We start from the raw sequence: 14,709 nt of genomic DNA on the forward strand, positions 1-14,709 counted from the left end.
TAGGTGAAACTTTTTTTCACAGTAAGAAACTTAACATTATTGCTGCCTTACCATAATTGCAAGTACAATAATATAAATTGTGTATATATTTTAATTACTAGATTTGAAAAATTCCTTAGCTTTCCTGATAATTGATTTTTTTTCTTTATGAATTTTCTGGCACATGCTTAATTACTTAATCTCAAGTTTATTTTATGAATTTTGCAGTATTACTTAATCTCAAGTTTATTTTATGAATTTTGCAGTATTTAAGCTTCTCAAAAAAAAATTGCAAGTATGTCATGGAGTAGCATTGTTTCTTTTCCTCTCAATTCACACCAGTAGAAATTTGTCATTTTCATGCTGTCAATAGGAAAACCTCAGCATCAGTATTGTTTTAATTATTTACAAGGTATGAGACAAGACCGTAGGACCAAAGCTTTTCCAGACTTCCTTGATTAATTATCTGTACAATGCCAAATGATACATTATCCACGGCACTTCAGAAGACAAAGGGTTGCCCCAAGCCAGGTCCCCATCTTCCCTCTTGGGAACAGTGCCTTCTTTGCTAGATGGAGGTGAAGTTGCTGTGGTGAAGTCGGCTCTGTTGCCTTTTCTTTTGATGTAACTTCAAAGCTTACTTAGTGCTGGAGTCTCAGATTCTGATGGATTTTCATCCTGTAGGGTCAGTCTCAGGACCATCTGAAAATATGCAGAAGCACAGATGAGGAAGCCCAGACTGGAGCACTGGGAGTTCCACCATTAGCAGCTGCAATCCTGGGCTCTAATGAAGCACTTTAACTCAGTGTGTGTGTGTGTGTGTGTGTGTGTGTGTATGTGTGAACACATTCACAATGGCAGAAGTCCTTGTGTAACAGAACCAGTAATATCCCGAGCTGCTGTATGTGTTTCAGTTAATAATACCTACTTAGGCCAGAGGTTGACTGAGGCTCTTAGGAAACAGTAATTAAAAACCTTTTGCCTTTCACAAATACTTTTTAGGATGATTCCTCACTTTTCCTATCAGAAAGTCTAGTTTTATTCAGTGTTTTATTTGAAATCATCACTAAAACTAGGTTAAAAATATTTATTTAAATGAACGTGTCTGGGTATCAAGGAGTCAACTAAACCATCATAATTCACCCAAGTTTTCTTTGCTGGGACGTTGGACTGTGACGGCATGTTACACACACTGAAAGCTTCTTGATCTACTTTTCACTTCTATGGGCTTCCTGAAGATAGCAAGATTCCCCACTAGTGCAGAAGTTCTCCCAAGTCTTTCAAGACCCTTCATCCCTGATGTGGCAAAGAAGCCCTCTTTACTCTTGTGATACCAGTTTGTCTCTGGGGTTTTGTGCTCCAGGAAGTACTGGGATGGTAATGTGGGCTGTATGACTTCCTACAACCTGCATTTGGCCATGCTGTACTTCTTGAATGTACTTTCTATCTGGTTGTCATGTGTACCCATGACACTAGTGAAATACTCATCCTCTTGCAAAATCCTGCTTACTAACCATCTGACATCTGTGAATTGTCATATCCTTTTTAAAAAATTGTGTTTAATATCTAAATGAAAGGAAAGTGACTGATTCATTTATTTTTGAACCCTCTAGGTGACCTCTAGGTCACCTGTTGGGGTGCAGCCCCTAACTCTGCCATTAAGACTTCCATAAATTGGTGGGTTTTCACCAGAATACTGGGTAGGGTGGGCACATGACCTCAGTCCTCCAACCCAGTCAAGTTTACACATGTTACTGCTGCCTTTCCCTTTCACTCCGCACTTCTATGACCGTGTCTACTCCTTTGCCCCACCCAGTTTCTCTTCCAAGAAAACAGATCCACTCCTGAAAAGATGGGGCTCTTTGACTGACTTAGCTCTGATACAGTTTAACTAAGGAATAACTAATTTAGAATTATTTACTTTTTAGCAAAGTGACAAAGAACTTGACGATGCCTTGGATAAACTCTCTGATAGTCTCGGGCAAAGGCAGCCTGATCCAGATGAGAACAAGCCAATGGAAGATAAAGTAAAGGTAAAAATACAATAATTCATGTAAGGTTTTCTAAAGCATATAATATCCCACCCTCCATAGAAAAGGAAAAAAAAAAAAAAAAAACTACTCCGGATGTTATATTAGCTGGCATAAGTGAACAGTTGACCAACTTGAATCTCATTGTTTTTCCTGCCCGGTAGTCTATGTGGCATTTCTTTATTTCTGCTCCAAGGATTATGTTTGTGGCAGAGACACTAGGACAGGAACATGTCCTACTTGTGAGACCAGACCTTGTAGTGATGTTTCCATCATTACACACAGCACAGCTTTGCTTTCTTAATGCTGTTCTCTTCCTGTATTACCTTTTCCTGGTCTCACCTGGGGATAAGAATGCCATACACATGATATGCACATGTGTGCACTTTTTAAGTGGACACATTCTGTACTAGTAGTGGCAGAGGTCACGTATTTGGCAGAGGTTTTCCCAGCAGCCCTCTCTGCATGTATAACTGAATCTGAAGTCAAACTCCAAATGAGAACACCTTGGGCTGAGTTCAGCACTTGCAGAGGCACAGTTAACTCTACACATTTGATACACTAGGTACAAGCGCTTATTTATAGTTAGTGCACAATGGCTTATTTATAGTTAGTGCACAATGCTTAACAATTCGTTTCAGCTTTGAACCACAAAGTAACTATCTGACTAGCCAAATCAATGTCACAAAGGTAGGGGCATTTCTACAATTGTCAGTCCATCACAGGAATAGTGATGTGAATTTATACTTGGAAAACAAAATTCTAATGATTCAGAAAATCATCTCTACTCCACTTGTGGGGAGGGTTCCAGAATCTGTACAGAGCCTAGCAGAGACCCCCAGGTGGGGATGCTAGACAGATACTGCTTACATACCACCAGGTGCTTCTCGCCTGCAGCAAGGCATCAGCATATCCATTCAGATTTTCTACGATCCTGCTCCTTCAGATTGGCTTAAAAGTAGTCGAAGGTAGCTAGCAGGATGGCACATGCCTATAATCCCAGTGACTCAGGAGGAGGAGGCAGGAGGATCTCGAGTTCAAAACCAGCTTCAGCAAGTTAGCTAGGCACTAACTCTAAATAAAATACAAAAAATAAATAAATAAATAAAATAAAAAAGAGACTGGGGATGTGGCTAACTGGTTAAATGCTCCTGAGTTCATTTAACCACTGAGCTGTAAATATAACCTCCTGACATGTCAATGTATTCTATTTGAAATTTGAACAAGAACAAACATATTTTATGCCCTTGGGTTTTTATCTCCTAATGTGCTTCCTGAAGATAATTATTTAATCTTTTATTCCAATTTAAAATACAAGTGGAAAATTCACAGACATAGGTTGACATATAGAAACATATGGATTCACATTTTTTCACCAACTGTTGTCAACCATTTTGTTTTGTTGCTTAAAAAATAAACACAGACCATATGTTTTGCCTCAGAAAAGTACAACAAATACTGCAGCATAGAATGTATTTTTCTAAGAGGAGGAAGAAATGAGTAGTCATTATATCTGTTCAATGTTTATAGGAAAGAACTAAAGCTGAACACAGAGACAAGCTGGGGGAAAGAGATGACACTATCCCACCTGAATATAGACACCTCCTGGACGACGATGGGAAGGTAAACTGAAGCAAATGGCAAGATTGGGTTTATGCTACAATGCTTTATAAATTCAACTGATTCTTTTTAAAATATATTTTTATTTGTTCTAATTAGTTATGACAGTAGAATGCATTTCTTAGACTTACATAAACTTTCATTTTATCAACTTTTACATAACAGACAAGGCGTAGACAGATAGTTCTAGTTGAATACATATACCTGGTCACATATATTTTGGGTGTCAATAATACTGTTATAACATAAATAACAGTTGTTTGTTTACCAGTTAGAAAGTAATCATTTAAGACTTTAAAACAGGTACAAACTCTAATTCCTGTAAAACTTAGTTTCCCCAGGAATAAAACCTAACAAATACAAGGAAATTATTGATAGATAAGAGCAGATCAATGCTTCAGTCTTTGCTTCATATCAGTACATTAAAGTTCAAATAACTTTGACTGCTAATTATAACCAATTTAATAACAAACACAGACTTTTTGAGATTTACCTTCCACAAACCTGCAACATACTTAAATATTTACAAATTTACATCCTTAGTTTTGTCCTCTTTCATCTTGGATTTTAGCACAAGAATATTACTTACTGGACAAAATACTTCTCATCAAGCAACATCTCTTTTACCTTCTAATTTTCCATACTAAAATATTTCCATAACTATGAATTTCTTTTATCTTTTTAAGTTTCAGACCCTTTTATTTTTTTTAGTTTGAATATCATATATATCTTCATATGTATATTTCTATATTTTGTATACATACATATACATATGAACATACCCTAATGGCAACCGAATCTCTGCCCATGCATTTTTATATCTATTATTACATCATAAACTATAACTAAAACAAATTGTGAACATCCATCACAAAAGAAAAAATAAGTATATACAAATTTATATCAATTTAAATTTTTTAAAAATCTTCCCATTCATAAACATATTGTATATTCATATACATATTGACTGCATGACCTATTTGATCCTACAATATGTATAATCAGAAAAATGGGAGATTACACTCCATTTATGTATGATCTATCAAAATGTATAAATGCATTCTACTGTCATGTACAATAAATTAGAATCAAAAAAATGTATCATGACTTAACACTTTTAATGTGTCTCCAGAGGTGACAAGCAGCATGTCCAGAATTCTGTTATATTTATTTGAGCCACTATCATTTAGTATTTATATGCTGACCCCTATGGTATAAACAGAGTTGAATAATGGTCATCATTATTCAAATTTACACAGAATTATTATTCTTCTAAGAAAAGGCTATTAAAATGACCAAGACAATGAGATTTCAAAGGAATCAGTCTCTTCTTAAGGAGAACAGAAAGGGAGCTATTGCTGGAATAGTTAATAAATAAATAAGGCACCTTCGATGCCTGGGTCTCCCTTCTTGCCCCTGCACCTTCCGCACTGTTGAGCACAGGCAAGACCACATTCTCAACTGCAGACTTGTTTCCCTGTCAAGGAGTCAGCCCCTGGCCTTTTGTCCCTAACAAAGGCCAGTGTTTCTAGGTCAACCCAACCTGTACCACCCTTCCTCTTTGGCTCCTAATGCAGGGTTAATTAAAAGATAAATAACCCTTTCTGAGCCTGTCCATCAAATAAAAACAAGGAAGTCCAAGTTATACACTGCTCTTTCTGTAATGTTTCATGTGAAGGGGAGGATGGCTTTCTGGTTGAAGTGGTGCTGTCAGCTTCTGTACTTCCTGTGACAGGAATCAGTTCTCCCTGCTTGCATTGCATGTTCTTCAGGATGACAGTTCTGCAGCCTGCGGGAACCCATCCTGCTTTGACAGTACCACCTTCCCCTGCTTGTAATCTTTGGGAAATGTATTATTTAATGCTCGTGTCTTTGAAGATGGAAAATTCCACATGAGTTAGTTGTATGTGTGATCCTTTCTGAAAATAATCTTCAAATCCTTTCCAGGTGTAATAAGCTTTAGTAAGACATTTAAAGCACAAGGTTCCTTTCTGTAACATTTTAAGTAGAATTACAAATTATAGTACATGACTGCAGAGAGTTCTTAAATGGGATTTGTGTCACTTGCAGGACTACTCTTACATTTTCCTCAGGCCTACTGAAATGGTTTCAAAGGTGAATCAAGCTGGTAGAGAAGTGGTAGGGACCCAGGTTAGCAGTTATTGCAAACCTAGACTCCATTTTTCTGATTCAAGTCATTGAATAACAAATTCTAGAAATACTAAATATGCTGAAGTAAACCTCTACAAAGATCTGTGTTTAACCAATAGTCTGTCTTGTTTGTAAGGACAAACCAGAGAAGCCACCTACAAAGAAATCAAAGGAATTAAAGGTAAATACTATGGTAACATATTTCCATTAATTTCTTTTTATTCTAATTATAGCTTTATTTTGTATTTAAAAAATAAAATTTATTGGATGTTTACCTTATGCTTGGTAATATGCCAAGCACTTAAGTATATAAGTGTGTGTATATTCATCTCATTTTTGTTCTTCACAAAAGTTCTTTAAAATAGAAAGTACCATTTTCCAGGTGAAAAAAACTTAAAGAGTAAAGAAAATAAAAATGCCAAGATTTTCATGTTATACTCTTACATTTACAAAATAGCGTTGTTAGGAAAATAATGTCAGCAAATTTTTTTCTTAATTAAATAACATTTGTTCTTAAATGGTGAGGTACCGTAGAGCATTTTGCCTTGTGCTTCTTCACTGATGGTTATTCCTGTTGATATTTCAGAAGCCTACAGATGACCAAGACCCCATTGATGCCCTTTCCGGAGATTTGGACAGTTGTCCCTCAACTGATGAAACCTCCCAGAACACCACAAAGGTAGTGTGCTTTTTCATACTGACTTGCTTTGAAATATGTGAATGCGTGTGTACGTATATGTAATTTTTGAATTGTGGAATGAATGATGTTATAGAAAAACCTCAAATAGAGAAAAGAAAATAAATATTTAATTGTACTATACTACAAATATTACTATTGAGTATAAATTTTCTTTGTTTTTTTCTAATATGTTTATTTTGTAAAGTTGACTTCTAATCCTCTTATAATTCATTGTTTAACATTATTTGATCAGTGTTTTCCACATTGCTTTATAATTTCCAAAGCCATCATCTTTTTATTGTCACACTGTGTCACAGTGTGACAGTAATGCTACATGTGTTCCTTTAAAGTGAGCATAGCCCCTATTTTGCCAAGCCCCCTCTTGTTCATTTGCTCTCTGGAGTTTCCTCTCCTTTTCTGACAGCCCAGTTGGTTGACTCCTCCTCACCCCTCGTGCCTGGCTTAAGTATCAGTTCCTTCAGGAAGACCTCTTGCCCTCCTCCCTTCCCAGGCCAAGCTAAGGGACCTGTCACCCTGCTCTCCCTGTGTCCTGGTCACCTGTCATGCCACTGGGCTGTGCACTGTTTACAGTGGTGCTGGGTCTGTGACCTCTGTGCTCAGCAGTAGCAAATCACCTGGTCCTTAGCAGATTCTCAAAACTTGATTAAAAGTGAATGACAAACTAATGTCTAATTCAGCAAGTGTGAGGCTCTGTACATATAAACCACAGCCCCCCTTAAATCTCTTAGAAATGAATGCCTTAGCTATTATTTTCAGATCAATGAATCCTGCAGATCATAGGTTTACCATTGCTTTGGTTGTTACTAATCATAGCTTCCAATCACTGCGTTATCAGTCTTTCTGTATTGGGTGATTTAATTTCTAGACCTCCTCAGAACCCTATTTCACTCTTGGAAACTCCTAAGTAGTATCTTTTTATGGTAAATGGACTTTATTTTCATATGTCACCTACCACAGCTCTACAGTTACTTACGTTGTTAAATTTCTCCACCATAACACTGGCAACAGTGTCTTCCTTTTGATTACAAAAGTCAGTTCAAAAAAAGCTCTGAATTTTGGTTTCATTTTTGTTGTGTGTGTGTGTGTTTTATGTACAGTTCATTTTGTTTGTTTTTAATAAATTGTTTTTGTGTATATTTGACATTTACATAATGTTACAGGATCCATAAAGATAGTGAAACAGATTACATATCTGTCATCCCACATACATTTTTGTGATAAGCAGCTAAAATCTACTTAACAAAAGTTTCTATACAATGTAATTTTATAACTTTATCCTCATAACGTGCATTAGATCTCTAGACTTGTTCACCCTACTTATTTGCTATTTTGTATCCTTTGACACACATCTCATTTCTTGTCCTCCATTCCTGCCCTACCCATGGTAACCACTATTCATTCTCTCTGTGTATTTAAGCTCTTTTTTTTTTTTTAATCAACATGAGATCATGCAATAATTTACTTTCCGTGTCTGGCATACTTCACTTGGCATTGTCCTCCAGGCACATCCATGCTGTGGTAAATAGCAGGCTCTCCTTTTCTAAGACTGAGTAATATTCCATTGTGTATATATTTGAGATTTTCTATATTTATTTCTTATTTATTTATTTATTAATTTCAGTTATCTAAGTATATTTAGGTTAACTCTGTATCTTGGCTATTGTAAGTGATACTACAATGAATATGGCAGTGCAGATATCTTTTTAAGGTGATAATTTCATCTCTTTTGAGTCTGTACTGGGAAGAGGGATTACTGGGATATGATAGTTCTATTTTCAATTTCTTTAGGAACCTCCACACTGTTTTCCTTAATATTTGAACCAATCTATATTCCCACCAACAGTGTATGTACTCAGATTCTCTTCACACCACACCCCTTGAAAAAACACTTGTTATCTCTTGTCTTTTTGATGATGGACAAGTTCCATCTTGATCAGATCAGTTGTATGTGAGTCACATACCATGGAAATCCCCAGATCCTCCATAGGACTCACACTTCACACCTTATTTTTAATCTTTTTACCTCCTGCCTTAAACACTTCCGTGTACATTCCCCAGTGTTTTAAAAACTCATGACTAAAACACCTGTTATTAATTAAATTGAGGATTTATAGGTTTCTTGGAAAAATAATGTAGGTTAATTTGGTTATAGCCAGGATTTAGTTGCTAGGCGGATTGATGACAGCAATAGCCTCATTACATTTCCTTTGCTTTAGGATAAGAAGAAGAAGGCGGCTTCCAGCTCCAGATCACCCAAAAATGGAGATAAAGCAAAGGATTCAGCAAAGGTAAACATGAGGAGTTAATATGGTAAACATTAGTTTAGCATTTACATGGAAGTGGGATTTATCCTGGTAGTAATTTAGTTTCTTATTGAAAGTCAACTTTTTGTCGCTGTGACCAAAATCCTCTGACAAGAAAATTTAGAGGAAAGAAAAGTTTATTTTACATTCACAGTTTCAGAGGTTCAGTCCATGGGAAGGAGAGGGAGAAGGAAAAGGTGAGGGAGAGGGAAAGGGAGAGGGGCAGGAGGGAGTAGGAGGGAGAGGGAGGAATTGGGGAGAGGGAAGGGAGAAACATGGATCCAGGAACAAAATAAAATCCCCAAGGGCACACCCTTAGTGACCTACTACTTCTGTTTACGCCCCACCTGCCTGTAGTTACCACCCAGTGCCCTAATCCTTTCAAATTCTTTTTTTTTTATTGTAAACAAATGGGATACATGTTGTTTCTCTGTACGTGGAGTCAAGGCATACCATTTGTGTAATCATAAATTTACATAGGGTAATGTTGTTTGATTCATTCTGTTATTTTTTTCCCTTCCCCCCCACCCCTCTTTTCCCTCTATACAGTCCTTCCTTCCTCCATTCTTACCACCCTCCTTATCCCTAACCCTAAACCTAACCCTAACCCTAACGCTAACCCCTCCCACCCCCCATTATATGTCCTCATCCGCTTATCAGCGAGATCATTTGACCTTTAGTTTTTTGAGATTGGCTTATCTCACTTAGCATGATATTCTCCAATTTCATCCATTTGCCTGCAAATGCCATAATTTTATCATTCTTTATGGCTGAGTAATATTCCATTGTATATATATGCCACAGTTTCTTTAACCATTCATCAATGGAAGGACATCTAGGTTGGTTCCACAATCTGGCTGTGGTGAATTGAGCAGCAATGAATATTGATGTGGCTGTATCTCTGTAGTATGCTGATTTGAAGTCCTTTGGGTATAGGCCAAGGAGTGGGATAGCTGGGTCAAATGGTGGTTCCATTCCAAGCTTTCTGAGGAATCTCCATACTGCTTTCCAGAGTGACTGCACTAATTTGCAACCCCAGCAGCAACATATGAGTGTACCTTTTTCCCCACATCCTCACCAACACCTAATGTTGCTTGTGTTCTTGATAATCACCATTCTAATTGGGGTGAGATGGAATCTTAGGGTAGTTTTGATTTGCATTTCTCTTATTACTAGAGATGTTGAACATTTTTTCATATATCTATTGATTGCTTGTACATCTTCTTCTGTTAAGTGTCTGTTCATTTCCTTAGCCCATTTGTTGATTGGATTATTTGTATTCTTGGTGTAAAGTTTTTTGAGTTCTTTATAGATTCTGGAGATTAGCGCTCTATCTGATGTATGAGTGGCAAAGATTTTCTCCCACTCTATAGGCTTTCTCTTCACATTACTGATAGTTTCCTTTGCTGAGAGAAAGCTTTTTAGTTTGAATCGAATTCTTAATCTGTCAAATGGGTTCATCTACTGATTAGGTCTCAACCCTTATAATCTAATCATTTCACTTCTGAATGTTCCTACACTGCATATCATCTAACACATGAGATTTTTTTTTTTATTGTTTGTTTGGTTTAGTTTTTTTTAGATATACATTACAGTAGAGTAACACATAAGATTTTCAGGGAATACTTCATAGCCAGACCATAACAACTTTTTATAATAAAAGATTTTTAAGCACTATCTAGTCATAGCATTTCTTGCTTAAGAAACTAAATTTTAAAGATATATTTATGCATGTGTATATGTATATGTGTACATGTATATATACATATACGAATATTTCTAAGTAATTGGTACTTAAAAAACAAAATAACAATTCAGATTTCCTGCCCTTATTTCAATAACAACAGAATATATGGTTTATAGAAGTTTTAGGGTATGGAAAGTAGTATATAAAATTAGGGGAAAGAGTACAGTTTCTATGGTCTAATACATTCAGTAGACTGCACCTATTAGGGCAATTAGTACATAAATAGGACTATTAGTTCATGTATTAGTCATTTTTCTGTCACTATAGTGAAATATCTAAGGCAATTAACTTTTAGCTCATGGTTTTTGGAGATTCCAGCCCATGTTTGATTGTCCCCTTGTTTTGGTCCTCTGGTGAGGCAGCACATCATGGTGGGAACATGTGACAAAGCAAACTGCTCACTTCATCAGCCAGGAAGCAAAGAGAAAGAGGAATAACAAATGGCTTACCACAGTCCCCTCTGAGGGCATGGCCCCTAGTGGCCTAAGGAGGTCCCACCTCCTAAAGGTCCATAGCACCCCCCAGAAGTACCACCCTGGAGACCAATCCTGTTACACAGGGACCTTTGGAAGACATTCAACATGCAAACTATAGCAGTATATAACTTCTCATGTTGCTCTAGAGAGTAGAATGAAAACTAATGAATGGAAGTTATAGTGCCAAGGCTAGGGCTCAGAGTTAGTTGAACATTAATGGACACGACTGTTGGGAGCTTCCTAACAGGAATAGACATTGGATTAGACAATTTATAATGGTCAGGAATAGACATTGGATTAGACAATTTATTAGGTCTCTTCTAATTCCAAGAATGTATAACTCAAATGGTTATAATTAGGATCCTCTGATTATAATGAGAAATTAAAGGTTTGGTTTTAAAAACTAGTTATTTGCATTAAAATGCTTAAGAACAATATAATGAAATATTCTATATTAGATTCTATTAAAGGATACAAGAAATAGGACTGATAATTGACAGTTACTAATACCATTATATCTTACATGGATTAAGTACTTACTTGCTTGCTTTTTAATTTTAGTTATACTAAGCACTTGATTAGCCCCTTAACGAAAAATAGAAAACTTAATAACCCTATATAATGAGTGTATTAGCTAGCCAGTCACAGCCCTATATACAGGAAAAGGATGTATCACTGTGCAATGATAAAATACTTCCATCCAAGAAGAACTGTCCATTTTTTAAAATTTGCCTACCAAGAGCTTTTTAAAAAATAAATTTATGGGGTTGGGGGACTAGTGCAGTGGTAGAGCCTTTGCAAGTAAGATGCTGGGTTATATTTCCAGCACTACATAAATGTATAAATAAATATAAATATAAACAAATGTTTACAGTGAGAAATTTTGAATCACTTAAAATTATTTTTCGATTAGAAGATTGAAGGGGAAGAAGACATGGTGTTCTGGTCAGTTGAAGAAGAGAACCTTAGAAAGAACCAATCTCTTTGCCCTCACTGACTACCATCATCTTTGAATTTGACAAGCTTATTCCTTATAAACCTCCTCTGGTTTTTGACACTTACTCCAAAAACTAAGGAACTCACTGATGTTTTTGCTCTCCCTTTTAGACAATGGAGGAAGCTTCCAAGCCAAAAGCTGATGAGAGAAATACAAGTTAAAGTTTACACTGTTTGGTAAGGTGAGTGTTCATTGTAAATGAAGACTATTGCCTCTTCTGTCAACCTGTGTTATGGGAGAGCATCCAAGTCCACCTCTTAAATACTTCATGCTTTTTTAAATACTATCATCATAAAATGCACCTTGCAAAATTTGCAGAGTAATCAGTGATTATCTGAAAAACACAAAATGGGATTGTGGTGATATTAGAACGTTTAAAAACATTAATCTTATGATTATTATTTTATTAGAGCAGATTCTTAAGTAAATGATCATCTAAAGCCAACTGAATTTCAAAATCCAAATGCTTATGACTGCAGGTTATTGTGGCAAAGCAAAATTAGCATGTTACAACTTGTAGTGCAATGTCCTTAATATTACACCAAAATACCAATGTTCTTTGGGGTAGGGGAGTACCCTTTAGAGTCTGGTAGAAATTATAGTGTTCAGGCAACAAAGGCAAAGAAAAAGATTGACCACTTTATCTCAATTTTGGAAAGTAAAGTACTATGTTTAATTCTAATTTATGATGCCTGAAGAAATACAGCAGATGAAGGAATTTCTAAGATCTATCTTGAGAGATCGGTCCTTGTTTAAACCGTCAGAATGGAGACGTTCTTAACCATAAGCCACAGTAGCATACCTCTGCTTACTGACCAAAGCCTAGAAACCAAATTGTAGACTAACTCAAGTTCAATTCTGTCACCATGATCCATCTTTATGGCTCCTATATAGAGGGAAGTATAGTGATAAGAACCCCTGTAAGATTTTTTTCCAGAGTTTAATGAAAATTTTCTATTAATACTCTACTTTCATATTTCCTTGAAATAGGAAATTGCTTCTTGTTGTCTCTTATACAATGCTTTCACTAAGTAGCATATTTTCTATGCTTGTGACATGAAAATCATGTATTAAGCATTCACTGGATTTGTTTGAATTTTTCAAGGTATCTACATATAAAATCTTCAGCTGGTGGATGGTGACTTTTGAAGAACAAAGGCTTTGGCAACAGAAAATTCTTCTGGGTGGCTTCTAGATAGTGGTATTTGTTAAGTCGTTTGACATCCTAAACAGTGTTTGTTATTCTTTTCCAGAAAGAAAATGAATTTGTCTGATTCACCCATGATATTGTACTGAGTATTGATGGACTTTGAATTTTTTTTAAATTGCCTTCAGTTGAGAGAGAAAGGAAGCTTTATATTTGTAAGAAATATATTTGATAAAGTTTCTTAAATACCCCCAAAGAAAAATAGAAAGAAAAACCTTGCAGACTTTTGCACATTCTACACACAGTGCCTGTAAATCTTACTAGTATTTTCAGTTTGCACATTTTTTTTAAGCATTTGGAAAACAAAGCTTTAAACATAAACATTCATCAATGTTCTGATTTTTTATTACCTCTTTTCTTTTGGGCTTCTGAACTGTATTTGACATCATTTCTTTGGGTTAATGTTTATAGGTCAAACATAAAATACTGTATATTGGGCACATATCTTCTCTTGGGCTGCTAATAATAAATGAATAATATGTAACCTGGACAAACCAGGAAGCACCAATCTCCTTTTCAGTTTGAACTCTTCTTTGCCAGTGGTGAGGATTTCTGTACCTTCTAGTCAGAGAAAACTCACTGAGACTTTAATCAAGTCAGCAGAAGAGTAAGACACAGGCTACATAGCCACTGGGTAGTAAGTTTCAAGAACAAGAACATTTAATCCTTAGAATATTCTTATGGCTTGAATTTTGTTGGTTTAGCATGTTATTAAACTGTATTTTCTACTCTCTCTACATAAAGCCTGAATAGCAATTGTTTGCTTAGAGCCATTTACCACATTAGTCTTTGCACTGTATAGCATCTGGCTTTATGGAAGTTGAGTTTACCAAATACAAAAATAAACTTCTGTTTTAAAAATAAAAACAAAAAATACACACACACATATATATATGTGTACACTAAAATTTAAAATCTGGTTTTCCCCCACAGTAATTGAAGAACTAAGCTCTGATGTCTTACAACTTGAGTGGTTTTTCATATCTTTCTGAATGAATAGTGCATGAGCATTGCACTGATATCATTGATGGATTTTGATAAATAATTAATTTCATCTTTATTTCCTGGTAGTGGATACAGGAAAAGATGTCAGATACATATCATACAACAGATTTGGAATTTCTTGTTTCCAGAGAGCACAGCCTTCCTTAGTATCAATTTAAAGCTTTTGTTAGGACTTCACTAACTTCACTAAACATGAATAATATCACCAGTGCTGTCTAATGAGGGTGAAGACAAATAACATTAACACTGATTATAATGGGCCTTGAATTTGTTAATACTTTCTAAAAGGACTCTCTACAAATCAAGCACATACCTATAGGATTTCAAACCTCACCTACTTAAAACAAGTCTCTGTCCCATCAGAGAGGTAATCATGATTCTATTTTCAAACTATTAACAAGAAAAGAAAAAAAAACTTTTCTTGAGGGACTTTAACTATATGTACCTAATTCTCCTATTTGGGCAGTATAGTTATTGCTCTTTTTGTTTTTAAA

The 14,709-nt window shown here is 35.7% G+C and overlaps 1 protein-coding gene across 8 annotated transcripts in view; it reads left to right on the forward strand.

Moving 5' to 3' along the window:
- The window catches only part of Cast (calpastatin), a 112,785-nt gene extending 99,497 nt beyond the window's left edge, over positions 1–13,288 (forward strand). For all 8 annotated transcript variants that reach the window (XM_047556369.1, XM_047556370.1, XM_047556371.1 and 5 more), the window contains 7 exons: positions 1,908–2,012; positions 3,540–3,632; positions 5,917–5,961; positions 6,367–6,459; positions 8,697–8,768; positions 12,114–12,184; positions 13,109–13,288. In XM_047556369.1, coding sequence (XP_047412325.1) covers positions 1,908–2,012; positions 3,540–3,632; positions 5,917–5,961; positions 6,367–6,459; positions 8,697–8,768; positions 12,114–12,164 — 459 coding nt within the window. In that variant the 3' untranslated portion in view covers positions 12,165–12,184; positions 13,109–13,288. The remainder of the gene's footprint in view (positions 1–1,907; positions 2,013–3,539; positions 3,633–5,916; positions 5,962–6,366; positions 6,460–8,696; positions 8,769–12,113; positions 12,185–13,108) is intronic.
- Positions 13,289–14,709: the final 1,421 nt, after the last annotated feature.

The sequence above is a fragment of the Sciurus carolinensis genome, chromosome 6, assembly GCF_902686445.1.
Source record: "Sciurus carolinensis chromosome 6, mSciCar1.2, whole genome shotgun sequence".
NCBI lineage: Eukaryota > Metazoa > Chordata > Mammalia > Rodentia > Sciuridae > Sciurus > Sciurus carolinensis.